This window comes from Pipistrellus hanaki (assembly GCF_964339955.1).
Source record: "Pipistrellus hanaki genome assembly, chromosome: 15".
In the NCBI taxonomy this organism is placed as follows: Eukaryota; Metazoa; Chordata; class Mammalia; order Chiroptera; family Vespertilionidae; genus Pipistrellus; species Pipistrellus hanaki.
The window spans coordinates 29,048,128-29,058,815 of NC_140517.1; the positions used below are offsets into that span (position 1 = coordinate 29,048,128).

General features: G+C 46.3%; 1 protein-coding gene across 1 annotated transcript; it reads right to left on the bottom strand.

The window, feature by feature from the left end:
- Nucleotides 1–9,335: 9,335 nt before the first annotated feature.
- LOC311633260 (vesicle-associated membrane protein 3-like) lies at nucleotides 9,336–9,857 on the bottom strand. The gene has a single exon (XM_084905636.1). The coding sequence runs from the start codon at nucleotides 9,778–9,780 to the stop codon at nucleotides 9,466–9,468; it is 315 nt and encodes a 104-aa protein (XP_084761762.1). The 5' UTR covers nucleotides 9,781–9,857; the 3' UTR covers nucleotides 9,336–9,465.
- Between the last annotated feature and the right edge of the window lie 831 nt (nucleotides 9,858–10,688).

The following is a 10,688-nucleotide window of genomic DNA, read 5'->3' on the forward strand; positions in this document are numbered from 1 at the left end:
TCCCTGGCTGCTTTCATGGAACGGACTATTGGGGGTCCAGGCATAACAGACAGACAGATAAGAGCTGTGGTTTCAAACAGGAGCTCAGTGGAGCTCTGTTAAAAGGCAGGATTTGGTGCCCTAGCCAGTGTTGCTCAGTGGTTAAAGCGTTGGCCTGCGCACCAAAGAGTTGTGGGTTTGATTTCCAGTTAAAGGCACATATGTAGGCAGCAGGTTTCTTCCCCTCTTCGCTCTCCCGCATGCACATGCGGGAGGCAACCAATTGATGTGTTTCTCTCATATATCATACTTCCTCTCTCCTCTCTCTCTCTCTCCCCTCTGCCCCCTTCAACTCTTTCTAAAAAAAAAAAAAAAAAAAAAAAAAAAAAAAAAAAAAAAAAATAGGAAATCTTGAATGAAGATTAACAAAAAACAAAACAAAACAAAAAGATTAAAAGTGCCCAGATTTGTGTGGATTTTGAAAAAAGAACCAACAGAATTCGATAATGGATTAGGTGTGTGGGTGAGAAAGAGTGAATTCCAGGATGACTCACCTAACTGGAGGAATAGAGTCCTGAGCTGGGCAAGCCTGGAGAGGTCCCAGTGTTAGGGTGTTCAGGCCAATGCCTATTAGACAGCCAAGTGTAGATGCCAGTAGGCAGAAAGTATAGAGCTTGCATATGCATTTTCCATAGTGAATTTTTATATTATTTTATTTGAAAAGGTTGTTGAAACAGCCATGGATTATATTTCATTGAATCTACAACTTCAGAATCACCCACACTTCTAAGTTAGCAGGTTTGCCCCATTAATAGTTCAGAAGACATTGAGAAATGCCTGTGAGCGATGCAGTCAGTTAAAATGACTTCTCGGAGCCCTGGAGAAGTCCTCCGCAGGAGCAGGGCCAGCCTCCACACCGCTGAGCACAGCGCCAGGCCAAACCGCCACGAGGCAGGATCCAGCCCCCTCTGCTTCCCTTTTCCTTCCTTAAGCAGAGAACCCACAGGCGACAAAGATCTTTCCTCACTCTGCCTAGAAGGGCAGAAGTGGCAGGGAAAAGAAGCAAGAGGGGAAGGCAGACCCAGTGGGGATGAAGCAGGACAGAGCACTAGTTGCCAATCTGGGGAAAGATTGAGTCAGCAGGTGCCATAAGCTAGGTCTCATTAGGAGGTACCAGCTCAGTGTACCCCAAGAGGCTGGAAGCTGGACCCCAGTTCCCCAGGGCCAAGCTCATGATAGAAGCAGCGAGCTACCCACCTTCCAGGGAGCCTGGAAACGAGGCCACTGGGGTGACGGAGAGACTGAATGTGGGTCTCTCACCCATTGTTCAGGCACCAAGGAATCCCCCATATCCTTGTGAGTCCCTGGGAAGGAGGATGCTTATTCCCACTCCCCAGGATGGATGGGGTCAAACTTCCCTCCAACTCAGCCATGTGAGAATTCATAATTCAATTTATTTCTACTTAGAATAAATCAAGGAAAGCTTTATTTCTTATACACAGGGATCTATAGACTAAGATGAATGCCCTTTGCAGAGGGTTCAGAGTCCCTTAGTTATTTATGGAGCAAAACTGGACAGGTGAGTAGAAGAGACGTTCTACTTAGGCTATGATTTCATAACTTGCTAAAGACAGCTTCCTTCATTATACAAATAATATTTTCATCCCTGCTATGGGAAGTCTCTGGACTGGCTGTTGGCAACATAAACTTAGAGAAGACACAGGCTCCATCATGAGGGACACCAATCTGGAGGAAGAGACAGATGCATGACAAATGGTTCTTGAGCTTCTTGTGGCTGAGAAACACAAATCAGTTGGGCATGTCACTATTCATCCCCAAAAGACCCTCGTAACAAGGCACTGCCACCCAGAGGCAGGTACCTACATTGTAAGCCAAAGAGTTTCAAGGACATAAACTGGAGGATATTACAGGATAATCCAATCCAATTCAGTGCTAGTTATAGCATCTCATATCAGGAACCCTGCTCTCTAAAGGCCTTTATTACCAATAAATATGGTGAAATTAAAGGGAAATTTCAGGATCCATTACAAAGAGTGAATGTGAATGGAAATCAAGAATTAGGACCTAAAAGTCTTAGTTAGGTTGCAAAAATCCTATCAAATAAATGTGACCATACCTCTGCTAACCATCAAGCCACACCCACCAGCCAATCAGGAGTGAGTATGCAAATTAATCCAATAAAGATAGTTGTGACCACAGAGCAGCAGCAAGCAGGAGGTTGGGGCTTCCCCGCAATGGAGGAAGCCAAGCTTCCCGGCCTCCCTGGCTGGCCCCAAACTACACTCTAGACTACAAAGTTTCAATTACAGAAGATAAATAAATCCCAACAAAAATGGTGGCAGCCATGGAGCTGGAGAGAGCAGGAGGCTTGAGTTTCCCTTGGTGATGGAGGAAGCCAAGCTTCTGCAACTCTGGCCTGCCGTGGCCTCCATTACAAAATTTCAATTATAAAAAATAAATAAACCCCAGATACCAGGGCCTCTGCTTGGGTTGACAGGGGGGCGTGGCCAGCCTGCAAACCATGATAGGCCTCTCGCCCAAGCCACCCCATGCTCCAAGAGAACCCCCACCCTGATCTGGGACACCCTTTATGGCTAACCAGCTGGCCTCCACCCATGCACCAGGCCTCTATCCTATCTAATAAAAGAGTAATATGCAAATTGGCCATCACTCCAACACAAGATGGCTTCCCCCATGTGGATAGAAGATGGCCACCACAAGATGGCCAGCAGGGAAGGGCAGTTGGGAGGGACCAAGACTGCAGGAAATGGCAGTTAGGGGTGACAGGCCAGCAGAGGAGGGAAGTTGGGAGTGACTGGGCCTGCAGAGGAGGGCAGTTAGGAGTGACCAGGCCTTCAGGGAAGGGCAGTTAGGGGCAATCAAGTTGGCAGGGAGCAGTTAAGCATCAATCAGGCTGTCAAGGGAGTGGTTAGGGGTGACCAGGTTGGCAGGCAGAATTGGTTAAGGGCAATCAGGAAGGCAAGCAGGCAAGCAGTTGGGAGCCAGCAGTCCTGGATTGTGAGAGGGATGTCCGACTGCCCATCGGACATCCCTTGAGGGGTCCCAGATTGGAGAGGGTGCAGGCTGGGCTGAGGGACACACACCCCCATGCACGAATTTTATGCACCGGGCCTTCGTATATATTCAATATGGAAAAGTTATGTGCTTTTAAAAACTAAAAACCCTTGGCTCAATATAGCAGACCAGACATATATAATTTTTGTTATTTTTGCATTATCCAGAGAGTCCCATCTATAATAATAAAAGCATAAAATGCTGGGGAACAAAGATGGTGGCATAGGTAAACACCTGAACTTGCTGTCTCGCACAACCACATCAAAACTACAACTAAAAGAAAAAACAGATATCATCCAGAACCAAGGTAAGGCTGGATAAGTGGAAGTTCTACAACAAGAAGGAAAGAGAAAAGCGCATCTAGATTGGTAGGAGGTGCAGAGGTGCAGAAGAACTAATGTATGGAGGCACACACATGGAAACTAGCTGGCAACTAGGTATGCTGTGGTCTTTTTCAATTGGGAGGGAGATACAAACTCCAGACTGCTCTAAATTTCAATACCAAGAGAGACTCTGGGGACCAGATTCACACAGAGAGAAACTGGACTGTCTGGCATCACACCAGAACAACAGGGCAGCTTTCTCTCAGAGGTGGTAACAGCATTCATCGTTCCTGCACAGGGGCGTGGGGCACAGGCACCCAGGACCTATCCAGGGCAGGGCCAATGGGAAACCATTGCTGTTTTCACCGCCCTATGATTCCCTGAGACCATGCCCCACCTAATTTACAACCCCACCCAAGCAGCATACAGAGGAGTTTGCATATGAATGGCTTGGCCTTTTGCAACCTAACCTAACAAACTGCAGCTAGCTCAAAGAACCCCAGACCTTCCAAAAGAAGGCCTAGGGATCATCAGTAGGCTGCATTGCTGCACAGCTGCACCTCACCTGGGCACCCCCAAACGAGGAATCTGCAGATCTCTCTGTAGCTCCTGTTGGGTGACTTCAGGCAGTGGTTGACTTTGCACCTCCTTGGAGATCCAAGAGCCAGTGTGCCCAGTGGTCAGAGTGAGACCATATCAGATTACAACTCTTCACATCCATAAAAGACACATTCAGAGAGTAGACTCAGTGAGCACCAAAGCCCCACTGAAGCAAGCCCTTCCCCATAAGGTTGTATCCAGTACAGAAGTTCTCCCATCATAGACACAGCTGATCCTCACAGCCAATAGGCCTGGAGGTCAATTCCACCCAGAGATACCAACAGCAATCAAGACTTAACTACAACAAGATTGTGCACACAGCCCGCAAAAGGGTGCACCAAGAGTGTCCTCCTCAGCTGATTGGGGAAGCTGTGCCAAGGGGCCCTATAGGACACCTAGCACACAAGGCCACTCTATCAACACAAGGAAGCAGTCAAAATGCGGAGATAAAGAAACATGTCACAAATGAACGAAATGAAGGAAAGCTAACAACTGGATATAGAGTTCAAAGCCATAGTTATAAGATTACTCAAGAATCTTCTAGAAACCTCTGAGAAACTTAGTGAGAATCTCAAGGATATGAAAAAGGACTAACTAGAAATTAAGCATAACTGACTGAAATAAAGAATAATATATAGAGATTCAACAGCACACTAGAGAATCCCAAGAATCAAGTTAACGATTTGAAATATGAAGAAGCAAAAGACACTCAACTGGGAGAGAGAAAAAAAAAAGAAAAGAAAAAAGAAAAAATAACCCCAAAATATGAAGACAGTGCAAGAAGCCTCTGGGGCAACTTCAAGTGTACCAACATCCAAATTATGAGGGTGCCAGAAGAAGAGGGGGATATTGAAAACATATTTAAAGAAATAATGACAGAAAACTTCCCCTACTTGGTGAAAGAAATAGACTTATAAGTTCAGGAAGTGCAGAGAACTTCAAACAAGAGGAATCCAAAGAGAACCACAACTAGATACATCACAAATAAATTCCAAGGGCAAAAGACAAAGAGAGAATATTAAAAGCAGCAAGAGAAAAACAGTTACCTACAAGGGAACACCCATATGACTGTCGGCTGATTTTTCAACAGAAGCTATGCAGGCCAGAAGGGAGTGGCAAGAAATATGCAAAGTGATGAATAGCAAGAACCTACAACCAAGATTACCCAGCAAAACTATCACTTAGAATTGAAGGTCAGATAAAGAGCTTCACAGATGAGAAAAAGCTAAAGGAGTTCATCTCCACCAAACCAGTATTATATGAAATGCTGAAAGGTATTCTTTAAGAAGAGGAAGAAGAAGAAAAAGGTAAAGATAAAAATTATGAAAAACAAAGTGACAACAAATACATATCTATCAACAAGTGAATCTAAAAATCAAGTGAATAAAAAGCTGATAACCAGAATAAACTGGTAAATATAAGAGGATCAGGGACATGGAAAGGGAGGGGACTGATAATTCTCAGGGGGGAAGGAGTGTGAGGGGTGCAGGAAGAGACTGGACAAAAATTAAACACCTATGGACGAGGACAGTGGGGGGTAAGGGCATGGGTTGGGGAATAGGTGGAGGGAAGCTATGGGGAGATAAAAAAGGAACAACTATAATAATCTAAACTATAAAGACTTACTTTAAATAAAATAAAAATAAAGAACCAAAAAAAGCATAATATGCTAATTAAACCAAATGTCCTTCTGGACATCATTCCATCATTCCGGAAGAAGCTGGGGCTGTGAGGGAAGCCTGGGTCCCTGGTGCCAGAGGGAAACCAGTGCCAGCTGCTGAGGGAAGGAAGGCCTACTAGTGCAGAAATTTCAGGCATCGGGCCTCTAGTCTGGAAATAAATGTGCACTAAATTTGGATGATTCAAGGAGACTTTATTAAAGAGATTATTTACAAAGACGTGGGCAGGGTGTAGAGCACATATGTCAAACACAAGGCCCGCGGGCCAAATCCAGCCCGCCAGGCCTTGCAATGTGGCCCGCACCGCGCTGTCATCACTGCACTCCACTGTCAGTTTATGACATTGTCAGTTTATGACTGTTCAGTAAACCATTCGGCCCGCGATTTAGGCTGGATTTTAGATTTTGGCCCCTTCTCTGATTGAGTTCGACACCCCTAGTGTAGAGAAACCACGAAGAATGGCAGTGCCCTTGGCCAGAAAGACAGAACCAGGGCAGGAGCAAGACTACTGTGAGCTAGAGGGAGATGTCTATGTAAAAGCTGTGGCCTTTAGTAGGGGACTCAGCCAGCCTGAGGCAACCTTGCAGGGCGTCAGCTAAAGGAATAAACACCATGGCCACACTCTTTCCTCCCTCTGATCTGCTGAGGTTCCCCATTGGCTATATCCAACCAGATGCAGACAGTAAAGAAAGCAGTTAATGTAGAGTCAGCTTGCTGGAACAAAGGTAAGATAGGAAAGTAGATTGCAAATGGAAGGCTTTTGACAAACTTTTCCTCCTGAAACCCTAGGGAAATTATGATAGAAGAATAGGAAAAATGCATTCCCATACTACAAAGAGCGAAATCACTGGTGGACCAGAGATCTCCAAGAGGCTTAAGGAAAATGGACAGGTGTGAGTGAGCGGGGGACATGGGTCGGAGAAAGCTACAGTTTGTACCTTGGTGGAAGGCCTGTAGTTATGAGTAGGAAACTGGCCACGAGAGGTTCTGGACTCAGAATTATCAAGCTTGACAACCACTAACGGAGCAGTCGGGCTGGAAACAGAGGGATTAATTAAAGGGTCTGTACTCTGAATAGTCTGTGATCTGCCTTCTCACCTCCATATGTAAAAACGCCAACAGCCTGGTATTCATTCTGCCCCGGGCATATGGGCATAACATGAGTCTTTACAATTAGAGGCTCTCTCAAAACTTCAGCCAGCTGAATGTAAAAGACCCAATCTACATACATTGTTGTAAAATTTCAGAATACCTAGAGGAGAAAAATATTTGAAAAGACTCCTGAAAGAAAAAAGAAGTTAGCTTTAAAAAATAAAAATCAGGAGAAACCAAGATGGCAGCATAGGTAAACACCTAAACTGCTGCCTCTCACAACAATTTCTAAACTACAACTAAAAAACAAAATGGACACCACAAGAAGGCTGGCTGAGTGGAAATTCTACAACTAGAAGGAAAGAAAAAAGCACACTGAGACTCACAAGAACTGTGGAAGGCAGAGGTATGGAGGAATGTGCATGGAAAGGGCTGGCAGCTAAGTACACAGCAGGCTTACTCAAGCGGGAGGGACACACAAGCTCCTGACTGCTCTGAACTCCAGTTCCAGGCGAGACTCTGGGGACCCAGGCTCATACTGGGAGAAACTGGACTGTCTGGCAGCAGGCGAAACTCTAGGGTGGCTTTCTCTCAGAGGTGCTTGCAGCGATTACCATGGGACACTGAGACCCAAGGGCCTCTTAAGGCAGGGTTGATGGGAATCCATTGCTGGTTGCTCCTCATCCAAGCTGAGTGTAGAGGCTTTTGCATAAGAATGGCCGAGTCCTTTGAAATCTAAACTTACCTAACTAACTGTAGCTGAGTCAGTGAGACACAGAACATACAAAAAAAAGGCCCATTGCTTCACAGCTGGGCCTCATCTGGGCACCTCCAAAACCCAAACAAAGAAGAGGAATCTGCATTTCTCTCCATAGCTCCTCCTGGGTGTCCCAGGGCAGAGGCTAAATTAGCACCTCCTTGGAGATCCAAGAGACAGTGTACCCAGGGGTCAGAGTGGGACCAACCCAATTACAACTCCTCAGATCACTGAAGGGGACAGAATCAGTGAACACAAAGCCCCACTGAAATAAGTCTTGTTTCATAAGGGTGTCTCCAGTACTGAAGTTCTCCCAGCATACACACTGATTCTCATAGCTAATAGGCCTGGAGGTCAATTCCTCCCAGTGATCCCAACAACAATCAAGGCTTAACTATAACAAGACTGCACACAGCCCACAAAGAGGTCACCAAGAGTGTCAACCTCAGGTAACTGGGGAGGCTGAGCCACTGGTCCCTATGGACACCTGGCACACAAAGCCACTCTATCAACACAGGGAAGCAGCCAAAATGCGGAGACAAAGAAACATGTCACGAAAGAAATGGAGGAAAGCAAACTACTGGATATAGAGTTCAAAGCCACAGTTATAAGATTACTCAAGAATCTTCTAGAAAAGGACAATAAATTTAGTGAGACCCTCCAGGATATGAAAAAGCACCAACTAGAAATTAAACATATACTGATTGAAATAAAAAATAATATATAGAGATCCAATAGCAGGCTAGAGGATCACTAGAATCAAGTCAAAGATTGAAAATATGATGAAGCAAAAACACCCAACCAGAAAAGAAAAAAAGAGAAAAGAATCCAAAAATATGAAGATAGTGTAAGGAGCCTCTGGGAAAACTTTAAGCATACCAACATCCGAATTATGGGGATGCCAGAAGAAGAGGGAGCAAGATACTGAAAACCTATTTGAAGAAATAATGACAGAAAATTTCCCCTACCTTGTGAAAGAGATAGACTTACAAGTCCAGAAAGTGCAGAGAACCCCAAATAAGAGGAATCCAAAGAGGATCACCATGATACATCATAATTAAAATGCCAAGGGCAAAAGACAAAGGGAGAATCTTAAAAGCAACAAGAGAAAAAGTTAGTTGCCTACAGGTGAGTATCCACACAACTGTCAACTGATTTCTCAACAGAAACTATGCAGGCCAGAGGGGAGTGGCAAGAAATATTCAAAGTGATAAATAACAATAACTTACAACTAAAATTACTCTGCCCAGGAAAGCTATCATTCAAAATTGAAGGTCTTTCTTCACAGACATGAAAAAGTTAAAGGAGTTCATCACCACCAAACCAGTATTATATGAAACTGGACGCCCAATACATGAAATTTGTGCATGTGAATAGGGGTGTCCCTCAGCCCATCCTGCACCCTCTTCAATCTTGGACCCCTCAAGAGATGCCCAACCTCAAGAGTGAGATTTGGCCTAAATGAGCAGTTGGACATTCCTCTCACAATCCAGCACTGCTGGCTTCCAACTGCTTGCCTGCCTGCCTTTCTGATTGCCCCTAACCAATTATGCCTGCCAGCCTGATCACCCTCTAACCACTCCCCTGCCAGCCTGATTGATGCCTAACTGCTCCCCTGCCAGCCTGTTTACCCCTAACTGCCCTCCCCTGCAGGCCTGGTCCCCCGCAACTGCTCTCCCCTGAAGGTCTGGGTCCTTCCCAATTGCCCTTCCCTGCATGTCCGGTTACCCCCAGCTTCCCTTCTCTACCAATCTGGTCACCCCTAACTGACCTCCTCTGCATTCTTTTTTTTTTTTTTTTTTTTTTCCTAAGAATCGAAGTTGACATTAAGGAGCAGAGGACAATCATGGTAATGACAGTTTGTAAGCGTGATAGATAGCAGGCTCTGTGTCCACGTCTCGCGAGGCTTCCAGAAGAGCAGCTGGCGGCTCCCGGCTCCTCACCAGGACACGCTCCACACGATGATGATGATGATGATGATGATGACCACCACGGCGACCCCTATGGCCCACATCTTGCAGTTCTTCCACCAGTACTTCCTCTTCAGCTTCGCGGCGCTTGTCTCAAACTGGGAAGCTCCGGCCTGCAGGGCGTCCGCGCGGTCGTCCAGCTCGGAGAGCTTCTGGTCTCTCTCCAGCACCTTGTCCACGTTCACCCGCATGATGTCCACCACCTCGTCCACTTGGTTCTGCGTCTGCTGAAGCTTCCGGTTACTGCCGGAGGCAGTGGGACCTGCAGGTGCGCCTGTAGACATTTTGGCGGCGGTGGCGGCGGGCGAGTGTCGACGGGGCGGCGGAGCTGGACCGGAGGCCGGGACCTGGGCGGAGCGGTGGTGGCCCCTCCTCTGCATTCTTAATCACCCTCAACTGCCCTCCCTTGCAGGCTAGGTCCCCCCCAACTGCCCTCCCTTGCTGGCCATCTTTTGGTGAGCATCTTGTGTCCACATGGGGGCAGGATCTTTGACTGCATGGTGGCAGCCATCTTGTGTTGGAGTGATGGTCAATCTGCATATTTCTCTTTTATTAGATAGAATAGAGGCCTGGTGATGGGTGGGGACCAGCTGGTTAGCCATAAAGGTTGTCCCAGATCAGGTAGGGGTTCTCTTGGGGTATGGGTTGGTCTGGGAGAGGGGCATGTAGTGGTTTGCAGGCTAGCCATGCCCCTCAGTGACCCAAGAGGAGGCTGTGGTATCTCGGATTTATTTATCTTCTATAATTGAAACTTTGTAGCCTGGAGTGGATCCAAGCCTTCTGCTCGCTCCCTGGCGGCATCCATTTCTGTTAGGATTTATTTACCTTCTATAATTAAAACTTTATAGCCTGGAGTGGAGGCCTAGGCCAGCCAGGGCTTCAGAAGCTTGGTTTCCTTCATCACCAGGAGCAACCCTAGCCTCCTGCTCTCTTCAGCTCCATGGCTGCTGCCATTTTTGTTGCGATTTATTTATCTTCTATAATTAAAACTTTGTAGCATTGAGTGGAAGCCTAGGCTGACAAGGGTAGGCAGAATGCTTGGCTTCCTCCATTGCTAGGGAAACCCAAGCCTCCCTCCTGCTCTCTCTGTGGCCACAGCCATCTTGATTGGGTTTATTTGCATATGTACTCCTGATTGGCTAGTGGCATGGCTTGAGGGTGTAGCAGAGGTATGGTCAATTTGCATATTACT

Excerpts from the sequence above, each read along its gene's own strand:
- LOC311633260 (XM_084905636.1), bottom strand. The coding sequence starts at position 9,780 with ATGTCTACAGGCGCACCTGCAGGTCCCACTGCCTCCGGCAGTAACCGG.